The sequence below is a fragment of the Typha latifolia genome, chromosome 1 (genome assembly GCF_019914945.1).
Source record: "Typha latifolia isolate L0001 chromosome 1, TyphaL0001v2, whole genome shotgun sequence".
Lineage (NCBI taxonomy): Eukaryota > Viridiplantae > Streptophyta > Magnoliopsida > Poales > Typhaceae > Typha > Typha latifolia.
This window is the reverse complement of record NC_133086.1, coordinates 4,774,494-4,786,922: the sequence shown is the minus strand read 5'-3', so window position 1 is coordinate 4,786,922 and position 12,429 is coordinate 4,774,494. Positions and strand designations below refer to the sequence as shown.

The window sequence follows — 12,429 nt, the reverse complement described above, 5'->3', positions numbered from 1 at the left end:
CTTTTTAGTAGCAATTATGTAAAAGTAGAATTTATTTTCCAGTTAATTGACGATAGATCCTCTAAGACAGCTTTAAAAAGGCTAAATTTATGAGCAAGCTCTAACCTATCAGGATAAGCGAAATAGTTCTTTTTTTCCTAGAAAAGATGATTAATCCCTATTTTTATACATTTTATTTATTTTTGTTAATCCTGGAAAAGATTTATATTCTCTCAGCATCTCTTCCTCCTTTCAACTTGGCAGCAACAAATAGAACGTTAGCTTAAAGTTAGAATTACTGCTGCCACATTACTTTCTTAAGGGCTTCTTGTGCCTCCTAAAACACTGGTTAAAGGTAACAGTTAATCCCAGAAAGGAAAAGTGGGCATTATCATGAAGATCTATCATTTCAAATTAAAGCCTTAATCAAAGTGATTTTCAAATTGTGATCTGATACAAATCATGGTTGCATTGTTTCTAATGCCACATTTACTTTTGTCAAAAATATCCTGTCAACTTCCAGGAGATAAAAGCTCAACATTGGCGAGAAGATACAAAAACAAAGCCATGTCTCAAGCCACCACAAATTCGAGCAATCTTACTCAAGAATATGACATATCCTACTCTTCTACAAGAGTAGAAGCACGGGTTGGCAAAAGCCAAAAGGTAGTAAATAAGTTAATCTACAAATGGGAAAGTGGTTGACTATGCCTCATGGAAGGTCACAAGTTTGTCTTTGAATTTGGACCTTCCATGGACCTGTTGCAAGGGAGATGAGCTGTTTCACTGCACCAAATCCCCTTTACCTCAAAATTATTAGGTGTACAGTGTCCGTTTCTTTGGAACCCTAGCTTTAGCCCTGGACCCAGAAGTAAAGCTTCCATGTCTTCCCTAAAGAGCAAGTTGGGTCATCTGAGATTATTCCATTGAGCCAAAAAGAACAGCACTCTTGCTCTGTTGGTCACAAACAGAAGAGGTAGACAATGAAAAAAGAAGAGAAAGGAGAACAAACTGAGTAAAGTAAAGAGCATCAGTTATCAGCCTTTAAACTGTAAATCTAGTGATCAAGGATTACTGATAAACCAATTGGATGTGCATACTTCACTTCATCAATGACATAAAGTAGGCAAAGGAAATAAGCAAGCATACATGATAACATGAAGCAAGGACCCCACTAACTTCTGGATTTCATTCTCGGAGATTTGGAAACAGCAAAGACATAGCATCCAAGCAGAATCACCGCATATATACTTTTTGAGCATTCATCAGAAGAAAGTTGTGGGGCATGTTAAGGACTAAACTGCTAAATCTTATTAATGGCTTCCTATGCGAATACTAATCTTAAAGCGACAAACTGACATCAACAATAACATAATGATAGAGTAATTCAGATGCACCAACACAGAAGAGACATACCAATTTGCCCAATGAAGCTGGAAATCATTATTGCTCTATTTGCCAGAAGTTATTATGTAAATGGTAGTAACATCTCTAGTTAAGGAGGTCATGTAATACAATATATTAAGTTCAACACTTACAGCTCCATGTTCCACCAAACACAAATTTAATCACCTCATTTACGAAGTCGAATGATTTTGTATCCCGTATCCCGTATACATAAACTGTTTTACCTGTTATAGATGCACATTCCCACCTTATAGCTTAATGTCAGAATCACTGCAGAGAAGAAGAAGAGATAGAAGCCCCCTCGCAGCACTATTGACATTGCACCATCATGCATCTTTGCAATTGGCTCAAAGTCAAAAGATTTTCTAGATACACTATCAGTCATGTCGTAGGAGACAAGGAACCCAAAGTCTGCATTCTTCTGCAAGGACCAGCGCTCTGCACTACCTGTCAATGTCAATTCAGCTATTTGGATGATACCAGCAGTGACACGGACTGAGCTAGATGAGTGGTTTGTGGAGATCGGCCCGAGAGACTTTCCTGAACCAGCAGGAAATTCAGCTGCACAGGCAGGGGGTGCAGAGATTGACCCCAACATGTTAATAAGATGTTTTCCAACAGACTTATTGCCAATATCATTCCCTTCGACATCTGGAGCGGGGAAACCAGAAAACCTCAGATTCATAAAATGAAAGTGTAAAGTGCCAAAATGATCCAAACAAGATAGCCGGTAACTAATTATAAAACCTCAGAAGTTACAGATAAGAAGAAAGATTCGATGAGGATCAACAAACTTGCTAATATGAGGGAAAAGACAGAAGGAATATGAGGTAATAAAGCATTGCCCTTTTTTTAGAATGATACGCTGAATCAGTGAAGCTTTTTGGAGGGGTTTTACTGTAAAACAGAAAAGCATACCTGACACAGCAGTGAGATCCTTGATTTTACTACTTGACTCATCATTAGCCTCAGGTTGCACAGCAGAGGATGATGCACGACATGTATTATCTTGTTCTATAGCCATTGGGACAATACTAGACGAAGTATCATTAACATTATTGACCTGTATTGAAATATCCATATTATTTGGTAATCCCAATTTCATATAAAATCTCAATGAATAGTTGCTTGTCCAGAATATGTAGCAAGCATTTCTTGGATTAAGATAAGAAACAGCATACCTGTTGAGTGAAGATGGATCTATCTAGGAAATAAGAATCAAAGCACTCTGAATTGGGCTCAGAACCGAAATTATCATAGTGTACATTATCATCTGTGGTATCAAAGTATGCTATTAAGTCATCTACTGGATCAATCTCAGATGGACTAGCAACAGGTGAGTACTTAAGTTTATTCAGTTGTACAATGTCATCCTCTGCAATTGCAAGATCATCACTAGATGCATCATGAAATACCATGTTGGTGACAGCTGCCTCATCAGAATAACTATCACCAACAAGAGGGGGTTCAAGCATGTCACTTGGCTCTATATAAGAATTATCCTGAATTGAGGGGCAGAATGGCAACTGATCTGGCTGATCACTACTTCTATTTGTACTACTGAAGAACTCCTCAACATTAAGTACTTCTTCCAAGTTACTTCTTCCATCTAGTCCACTCAAAGACTTCAAAGTACTGCATGACCTTAAGGCCCAAACTACGGAGTCATCACTTGAAGGATCACTCACATAATCACTATTCGCAAAATCATTCAGCTCAAGGTATCCATCATTCTTTGCAGGACCATGAGAGCAATCTGCAGTAATAGAAATTTCTTCCTTAACTTCATTGGGTGCAGGGCAATTCTGTTGTGTGGGTTCGTCCATACACTCGATCATGTCATCAATGATATTTGGATCTTCCAGAACCTCCTCCGGTGAAATAACTGGATCTTCTGGATGACCACTAATGTCCTGCTCATCAAACTCTGGTGCCAAAAGAGGAGGAATCTCATGATGATAACCCAGGTCCTGATTCTGGAAGCAATCAATATGATCAGTATAAATAAAACACAGATATCACTCAGAGATATAAGTGGAACTAAACTTTTAGTTGCATTGAGAAATGAAATAAAGCAGCTGCCTGCACTAATTGCAAATAGAAGTTTATGTACGTTCCATGAATTTTATATTACCTAAGAATGGTCTGGAGATTGGGAGGCAAATAAGAACCTCATCATGCATCACTAAAAGCCCCTCTGTGACATTAGAATGCATACATATCTCAATGGATTAGGAAAAGGATATGCCGCCTTCTCCCCTAGAAATTTTACATTTCGCTTAATTGAAGCCTGAACATAGTGTCCTCATAAGAACTATGTAGTTCAAGGTAGGATTCAATTGTTGAAATGATCCATGAAAAGATTGAACATGTGAACCATCAACCATCAACCACCAAGTCCATATTCAGTAATTCTTTATACATATCCCAAAAAGGTTTCACTAAATGCATATACCAAACCACATACATGGAGAAAGTATTATCTGTTCCAACCCACAAAAAAATATTCACCAGGTTCATCCGTCATACGTGGCAACAACATACAAACAAACAGATGCAAAATCAAATCAAGCTTCTTCTGCTGCACTAGTCAACTCCACTACATGTAATTTGTTAAAAACCAGATCTGATGATTAATCCTTTTTTTTTTCTTATAAACATCAAAGGATACCTACTATGGACAGTATTTAAAATGGCTGTATAACTTGGTAGTATTTCATATATTTACTATGTTGAGTCCCCTAATAAGATATAAGAAGCTCCAACACAAACATAGGACACACTTTGCCAGAATCTATCCTACACATTCTGATGTCCAAAAGAAACCGGTCATAACCTAAAAGCAGTAGAGAAAATCTCAACTCGACCACCCAGCCAGTCCGAACTTGCCAATGGATAATGAAAAGGCGCGTTAATGACCAAGTTGATTATTGATGAGTTCAGCTAACAATTTCAGTTAAAAGTACATTAATAACTACAAGGCTAACAAAATCAAATGGAAATCACCTAGAGCTAATAATCATCAAATTTATCAGACCTTCCTGCAAATTAAAATTTCAAGGAAGACATATAGATCGAATATCTGTCTGAAAGAATGAAAAATACCTGCAAAAGATCATCTGTCTGGAGGTATTCTTGCTTCACAGAATCATTAATTTCATCGTTCTCACCATCTCTCACCACAGGTAGACAACCAACCTCATTCTCCCACTCATCCTCAACAAATGGTGCCCCATACTGAGCTCCATTCTGCGGCCCTGAACCATTCTTCTGAAAAATCCGACAAACAACGTACGAATCCTTCCCACCCACAATCGCAAATCAGCATCGACGACAACGAATCATATCAAAGACCACAACTTTTAACCGAAAGGAATCACAAGCACATACCTGTGGAATTCCAACATTCGCGAGTTCCTCGCCCTCGAGGCGATACTCATGCATGACCCAATTAGTCCTGTCGCCTTTCGGGGCCCGACCAGTGTGGAACACAAGCGTCTTCTTCATTCCCACGACACGCCCGCCATGGCGGACCTCCCGGTCCTTCCCGGTCGTCTTCCAGTAGCCCATAGACGTGGCTCGATTGGTGCGAGACTTGCTCGCGCACTTGCGATCGAGTGGGCTAAAGAAGTACCACTCCATGTCGCGGCTACGAATCCTGGACCTCGAGGGGAGGTCCCATGGCTCGCACTTGTAGAGATCGACCTCGGCGATGGCGTCCACGCGAAGGGGACGGCCCAAGGCCTTCCTTTTGAGGTAGTAGATGACGAGTTCCTCGTCGGTTGGGTGGAATCGGAAGCCCGGCGCAAGGGGCGCCGAGGAAGGAGGTGGATTGGAGGATGAGGGGTTAGGGTTCATCTAGGAGGTAGAGGGGGTCGTCCGACAGCGAATTTAGAGGGAGAAAGAGATAGGAGGGAGATTAAATCGAGGGGAGTAAGACCCAAATTTTTGTTTCCCACATAGTTCGGGAATTCGAGGTTGGATTTGGAGGCGAAGGAGACGAGGGAGGGTTTCGAGTGGGGAAGACGAGGGAATAAAACTATAAAGGGCTTCGAGCTTCGCTTCTCATACTCTGATACTAAATAGCTCGTTTGACTGAACGTAGATGCGCAGATAAAAACATTTATGCGGAAAGTAATCAATCGTCGATGCTCTTATATAGGAACTACTTATCCCGGATTTAGTAGTCGCATACTATTCTATTATGCGAACTATACATACCTGTGGGACCCACAAACTGTACCAAATCAGTCGAAAAGTCGGCTCGGAGAAGTCAAACGTTCAATCTCCTGGTCTTCATTTCGACACCCGAGAGCGGGATCATCTCAAATCGCATCGCATCTCATCTTTAATGTCTACAAATTTTCAACTAATAAATTAGCATTTAGACACTCTAAAATATACATTTATAACTTAATTAACCACATCGTAGTATGCTTGCCATATAATTCGAAAGTTGATGTTGTGGTATGTGACGTCTAATCAAGAAAATGCATGATCTCACTACACCGTTATCCATATTTTCTCGCTTGATTGATTTTAAAGCACGCAGACTTCTAATTATAAACTTCAAACCTCAAACAAATTTCATTCACTGCACCCTTGGATAATAAATCACCTTCAAAAAAATTACATCATACTACAACTTCCATCATCCAAAAATGTAGTGAAAAATGTCTACAGTCACTACCATTATATATTCATTGTCCACACCTCCAACTAACTAAAATCCATCTGCTGCATCTCCACCTCACCGCCCTCCACCTTCCCTTGCTTCGCAAAGCAGCTCGCCGCCGGCGCATGCCCGACGAACAGCGAGACGTGCCCCAGGAGCTTATCCTTCCGCGAGAACGTCGTCCCGCACGTGCACATCCACTTGCGATCCCCACAGTGCTTCTCATGCGTCCTTAGATCCGAGAGGACCGAGAATTGCTTGCGATTGCACCGGTTGCATACGTACATCTTAGCGCAGTGGCTCCTCTTGTAGTGATTCTTGACACATACCATAGATTTTAACGGCTGGAACTTGGCGTGCTTCTTGTTCCACCTGCAACCTTCGTGTGGGCACGAGTACTTAGTGGACGTGGTTGCGCAGTCTTTGTGGGTTGGGTTGCCTCCATTGATGACCTTGGTAGGGTTGATCAGGGCTAAGTTAGTCTTGTACTCGTCTCCATGGGCTCTCATGTGCATCCTTAGGTTGGCATCTCGCTTGAATCCTTTGCCACAAACTTGGCAGTAATGTGTGAACTTGGCTAGCAGATCGGCTGCGTCCAATTCGATTATATCGCATGCAGTGGTAGTCGACGTAGGTGACCCATTGCTCTTGTCAAAAGTAGTACTAGTAGTACTATAGATGTTGTCGCCTTTTCTACCAAAGTCCAGGTTGTGAATGAGATGAGACATGCTTTCGCTAGTAGATTGAGACGGGCCGTGGTCATGTTGGCCGGCGATCCCTTCTTCTCCGATCATCGTCTGTTGGAAAGCACACATCATCGACGAGGCCGCCATGACGATCTCCTGGATCAACGTGCGGGCTCCCGAGACCGCAGCGGTTGCAGACTCCGGTTGCATCAGGTCGGCGGCCACCACAAGGCTGACAAAGGATTGCAGCTGCTGGACTTTCTCCTTTAGGATTGAGAGATTATACAGCAGTGGATGCGAGCCCACGGATCTTGAGACGGCTGGGGCGGTCGCCGCCGCCGTTGCCAAAGAAGGGATCAAGTCTCCGGGGGCATGGAAGATCTGATTGAAGACTTGTGAATTGTGGTGGAAATATGGAGTACTATCTCCTGGGAACATCCTTAGGCTAATTGACTTCTATCCTCTTCTCTACTAGTAGCTACCACACCAGAAGAAACCTTTACAAGAGGGCTATAAAGGATGAGATGTGAGATGAGATGAAGAGATTTAAGAACCTTCCAAGTCAACTGAACACTTAGAAACATCCCTACTTGAGCCTCCCTCAAATGCACCAAGCCCAAAAGGTTACAAATCTATCTGCATTCTGCAATATAATAATGCTCAGTGAGCATTAGAATACTCAATGGTGCAATGGGTGGGCAAGCTCAAATTATTTTGATAACTCCAAGTACTTGCTTTCTTATCTTTTTTTAATTCCTTTGTTGGGCTTCATGCAATGGGAATAGGTGGTTTGATTTGTTACAAGACTTGTATGGTTGATTTGAACACTTCAAAGGGAGCATTGGTGCAATTGTTTAAGAGGGGAAGGGCAAATAGGTGGAAGGAAGAGCTCAGAAGCTTGGATTAATTATTGGTTGTTACAGTTGTCAGAAACTGCATCCAAAGCAACAAAAACCAATCAATTAATTAACACTACTTACAATGTGACTAAAGGCTGGTGGTATTTGTTATATGCTAGCTCTTCATTGGAGGTGCCATTGTTAGAGGTAGCACACTGATTTCTTCCAAGAGGCTAGAGTTACCTTATTTTCTATGTATAAAAGTCTCAGTCAGGAATATTAAGAGAAATAAATGTTGGGCTATCTCCAAGTAGAAGTAGCCAAATGCCAAATTGGATTCAAAGATGACTGTGTTGTGCTATTCCTTTCCTTTTCTTATTTGATGGAAATATGTGTTAACTTACAAATGCTTTAAGAACTTAAGCCGTTAAATAATGACAATTTTTATATTTTATATTCTAAAAATATGGAAATTTTTTAGGATATATTAGTTATCAGGCGTTTAATCTTTGATATTATCAACACTTCTTACAGAAAAGAAATAGTAATATTTTCATTTTAATAATGCATAATACTGGAATATTGATTGTAAGAGAGAGAGAAGAAGAAGAAGAGCCCTTTTCTGGATAAAAATTTCAGCAAAGAAGATATAAGGAATCAATTCTGATTGGTTTGTTATCATGCTGTCACATCGGCCATTAGCTTCTAAGACATTTTAAAACAATAATCTAAGGAATCTTCTGTCTCAGTTCATATCTTAGCCATGCAGGAGGAGAGAAAAAAGGACTAACCCATGCAAGTGAGTTGTTTACCATTCCAAAGTATTACATTATTACATCGCGTTACTAATTTCTTGTGATAAACTTTGAATCAACATAGGCAGAGGAAACTCTTGGATTGGAATTCCATCACCGATCTCGTGCAGACCGACCCATGAGTTCCGTCGGATGTGTGGGACTGATATATTGACATGCATTTGATTGACGGTTAGGATCCTCAAAATTAGTTCCGGCGAAAACCATATCTAATTTCATAACTTATCAACTCAAGAATAACCTATCAAAACTGAATGCTTGGGTAGAATATTGAAAAGCAAACATCACTGATCAGATAGTGAAACGAGGGGAAGAAGATTAAAAAGAAATAAGGTGTGCTCATACTGTAAAAAAATGAAAAAAGAAAACAGAAAAGAACAGATAAAAGACATAACAAAAGTAGGCTTCGAATAGGAAAAACAAGATAAATTAAGCTGAATAGATGTGTAACATTGAGTTTGCTCATTATGACAACGAAATGGTAATTTCAGTCCACCTAGACCACTGGATGTAAGAGATCAGCAGAAGTTTTCCTAACTAAAATGGTCAGAATCATTACAGAGAGCCCAAAACACACCAAATGAGAAATGTAACATACGTTTCAGAGAGGGCCTTTTACTTCAACCTTTCTTCAAATAATAAATTACAGGCCCTGGAAGTACACCATTTACCTAGAAAATTTTCCAGAGCACTGCGTCTGAGAATCTCCAGGTTAAGAATCTGCCAGCGGGACACTTAAATAGCACAAAATTTCGTCAAGATAGGTTGTCACCTCTCTAAGCTAGATGAGACCTTCTGCATGATCATACTCTCAGCAGTACTAATAGATTCTGGTGATCCAGTGATTGTTACTTTCCTACAAGGAAAGGTGTATCAGAAATCAGCCACAAGCATACACATCAGATCTACACACACTTGACGGGCAATAGGAAGAAGAATAAGAATGATAGACAAGCCCCAGTACCTGTCAGACGTGCCGGTTATGAAATCACCCCTATCTGATATCTTAATCCTAGCTCCGCTAACCTGCATATTGAAGCAATCCCGTCTTTCTTAGGAAAAGATTGACTAACTATTTACATACTAAATTTTTTTCATAAAAGAAAAATATTATTATGAACCAAGAAGAATCTATGCCATCTTATTTAATTTGTATCACCAAAAACAAATGTTTTTAAATCCTATAGATCGGGAAGGGAAGTTGGATTTTCATCTTTCTTGCATTTTATCATAGAGATTCTACACATATCTTTTCTTCTGTTAGAACAGAGATGGAGTAAATAGGAACAATATCTCGTTCAGAGCAATACCTTGCTCCTTTCACAATATCACCAGCACGTGGATAGAGCACTTGCATAAAGGAGTAAAATAACTTAAGGACATGACAATGAATAAGCACACCTGACTAATCTCCATTATGTTCTTTCCTCCGCGACCAACAACAGCACCAATATGCTCATCTGCAACACCAATAGTAACCGAGTTGTCCTGGCCATTTTGGGGCGATGCAGCAGATGCCCTACCCTGGTAGACATTTCATAAGAAGCATTGTTTACTAAAGTATATATATAAACCAGCACTAATATATCATTCCGGTCTTGTTTGTGTTCATCATTAAGGAAAGAATCAAAATTACTAATAGAACGGAAAACACCAGAAAAGGAACTGGCACTTAAAAATGGCTCAACAGGCTTCACATGTTCAAAAGAGCAGGTCCTTTCAAATGTGAAGGTTTGTCAGTCGGAGTTTTGTTTGCCCCAAATAAAGGGAAGACAGTTTGATTTTGATCGGAGTTTTGTTTGCACCAAGAAGAGGGAAGACAGTTTGATTTTGATTTCAAGGGACGTACTTGAGGGGTGAGAGTTGCAAGCTAATAATTTGTTGTTTCCTGGGTCAGGTTTGCAATCTAAGTAGAAAAACCCCTAAAATCAGAACCAATAACCTAAATTAGATATGAAATTACGGGTTTAGTCAGTTTCAGCCAAAACAACCAAACTGAGGTTGAAACCAACAAAACACCAAAGCTGGTTTCATTTTTGGCATGGATTCCAGACTGATCCCAACCAAAATCAAACTGTTTAGTCGAAACTCAAACCGTATTCTAGACCGTTGCTTTTATTGTTTCCCTAAACTGGGCTAATCCAACACAAAGTCCAAATGTTGAAGACAATGCAATTAAGATTTGGCAGTCCTTTAAGAACAGTATAATTGAAAAGGAAAATAAACCAATTTTGACTCTACAGTATCACAATAGCAGTTTAATAGGTTCAAGTTTACGCTGTAAAATGTATAGAGAATATAATTATGTCCCTTCTCAAACAGGGCATATATACATAAGAAGCTACTTTACAACACGAAATAAAAATTAAACCTAACCTTATTATTTGGGTATCTTCCTCCATTTCCATTCAATCCATAATTACTTGTGTTGTATCCTACAGAAGGAAGCATATAGCCAACTGGAACACCAGGATAACCAGGAAAGTTGACACCTAATTGTCATAATGGAAAAAGAAAAGAAGAAACAAAATCAGAAAATTAAAATACAGAGTTATAACAAGAAAATTACCAAGCTGAAGTGATAAAAAATTGTCGATTGATACCTGCATATGGAAATGGGGAACTTAAACTTGGTGGATAATGAGTATCCTCCAATAACTTAGACACTATCAAAAAGATAGCTCGCATCTGTTCATCAAATGACCCTGTAACCGTAACCAGCCTATCATGCAACCCCGCAAAGTTATTATCTTGAGGTGATATCTTAATTCCAGCGTGAGATTCATCAATAAGTGACCTGAAGAAAGAACACATTATGTCAAAAGGAAAATTTTCAGAATCCAGAAGTCAAAAATCAGAAAATAGATTTTCACTGAGGTATAAATGTAAAGCATCCTACTTTATGGTAGATCCTCCTTTTCCAATTATGCCACCACATGAATTATTTGGAACGACTAGCCTAACTTTTGATCTAGTGTCCGCATCATTGCTGTCTTCTGCCTGAAAGTAAATGAAGGAGTTTCAAGAAAAGTCACAAGAAGCATAAATAGATAAAGTTGAATGCTCATATAATAATCACCTCCGCCAACAATTTCTCAAGTATCAGTTCCATCGCCTTGATTACTAAATTAAATTCACCAGAAATCATTACTATTCTATCAGATGTTCCTGGAAAGAACTCATGGCTGCGTGATATTTGGATACGCGCTCCAGAGTGTGACTGAAATTCATTAATTGATGCACCACCCTTCCCAATGATACACCCTGCTGCCGTATTTGACACAAGAAACCTTATGTGTGTCGATTTTTCCTTATCATCTGAAAGAGAAAGGCATAATGAGAATCTAACAGTTGAGAAACAATTTGTTTGACTTACACATATGCAGAAAATATCTAAGCATCTAAATTGACCAAAGTAGCAACCAGTGCTACATATAAAGGGGTCGTAACCCACATCTTATACTTAAAAGCAGGAAAAAAAAACACCTTTTCTTTTCTTTTCTTCCCCCCATATCAGCTTAGATTCGTAATTTCTTTCTCGAATATCCCAATCTATCAAGACTCCTGCCATACTTTCTGACTCAAATAAATTCAAATCGTTTTGTGATGCAAAGAAAGAAAACAGCCTCTAATCCTCCATCGACCTAGATTCCCCATCCACCATAAATCACATCCAATCACATCACGAGATCAAGATTCCACCCAACAAAACAAATTAAACTAATGATAAAATAGCAGAAAAGATAAGAGATCTCACCTGGAGTCGGGGATCTAGGACGCTGCGACCGCTTCGGGGCGGATTCGGGAGAGGAGGCGTAAGGCGAGCCAGGAGAATCCATTGCGAAGCAAGCTGAGGAGTAGTGAGGCAAGAGAAGAGAGGTCTTTAGGTTTTACTTTGCCCGCCTCTCACTCTCTCTCTCTCTCTCTCTCTCTCTCTCTATATATATATATATATATATATATATATATAATCTCTCTATCCATTTCATGTGCTCGACGTATAGGTCTCGAGCCGGCCCATGGGCTAG

At 39.7% G+C, this 12,429-nt stretch overlaps 3 protein-coding genes across 3 annotated transcripts; all 3 read right to left on the bottom strand.

Moving 5' to 3' along the window:
- Positions 1-1,398: 1,398 nt before the first annotated feature.
- On the bottom strand, positions 1,399-5,439 carry LOC140799352 (uncharacterized). Its single transcript, XM_073153663.1, has 5 exons — positions 4,777-5,439; positions 4,492-4,686; positions 2,568-3,362; positions 2,305-2,449; positions 1,399-2,037 (listed from the first exon to the last, which is right to left on the bottom strand). Exons 1-5 carry the CDS (start codon positions 5,242-5,244, stop codon positions 1,607-1,609), a joined length of 2,034 nt encoding a protein of 677 aa, XP_073009764.1. The 5' UTR covers positions 5,245-5,439; the 3' UTR covers positions 1,399-1,606.
- Positions 5,440-5,946: 507 nt separating this feature from the next.
- LOC140800880 (protein SENSITIVE TO PROTON RHIZOTOXICITY 2-like) lies at positions 5,947-7,229 on the bottom strand. Its single transcript, XM_073155790.1, has one exon. The coding sequence runs from the start codon at positions 7,183-7,185 to the stop codon at positions 6,106-6,108; it is 1,080 nt and encodes a 359-aa protein (XP_073011891.1). The 5' UTR covers positions 7,186-7,229; the 3' UTR covers positions 5,947-6,105.
- Positions 7,230-8,812: 1,583 nt separating this feature from the next.
- Positions 8,813-12,368, bottom strand: LOC140787213 (protein BTR1-like). The gene is made up of 8 exons (XM_073136019.1): positions 12,159-12,368; positions 11,481-11,719; positions 11,301-11,401; positions 11,005-11,198; positions 10,778-10,893; positions 9,803-9,925; positions 9,366-9,427; positions 8,813-9,257 (listed from the first exon to the last, which is right to left on the bottom strand). The coding sequence occupies exons 1-8, from the start codon at positions 12,238-12,240 to the stop codon at positions 9,170-9,172; spliced, it is 1,005 nt and encodes a 334-aa protein (XP_072992120.1). The 5' UTR covers positions 12,241-12,368; the 3' UTR covers positions 8,813-9,169.
- Positions 12,369-12,429: the final 61 nt, after the last annotated feature.

Bases quoted from the DNA above. Each gene is read 5' to 3' on its own strand.
- LOC140787213 (XM_073136019.1), bottom strand. From the start codon at position 12,240: ATGGATTCTCCTGGCTCGCCTTACGCCTCCTCTCCCGAATCCGCCCCG. The intron at 11,199-11,300 runs GTAGGATGCTTT...TTCTTTCTTCAG, and splicing joins AAAGGAGGATCTACCATAAA to GTCACTTATTGATGAATCTC. The intron at 9,258-9,365 runs GTACTGGGGCTT...CTTTCCTTGTAG, and splicing joins ATAACCGGCACGTCTGACAG to GAAAGTAACAATCACTGGAT.
- LOC140800880 (XM_073155790.1), bottom strand. From the start codon at position 7,185: ATGTTCCCAGGAGATAGTACTCCATATTTCCACCACAATTCACAAGTC.
- LOC140799352 (XM_073153663.1), bottom strand. From the start codon at position 5,244: ATGAACCCTAACCCCTCATCCTCCAATCCACCTCCTTCCTCGGCGCCC. The intron at 3,363-4,491 runs GTATTTTTCATT...GATTGCTTCCAG, and splicing joins AGACAGATGATCTTTTGCAG to AATCAGGACCTGGGTTATCA. The intron at 2,450-2,567 runs GTATGCTGTTTC...ATTTCAATACAG, and splicing joins GATCCATCTTCACTCAACAG to GTCAATAATGTTAATGATAC.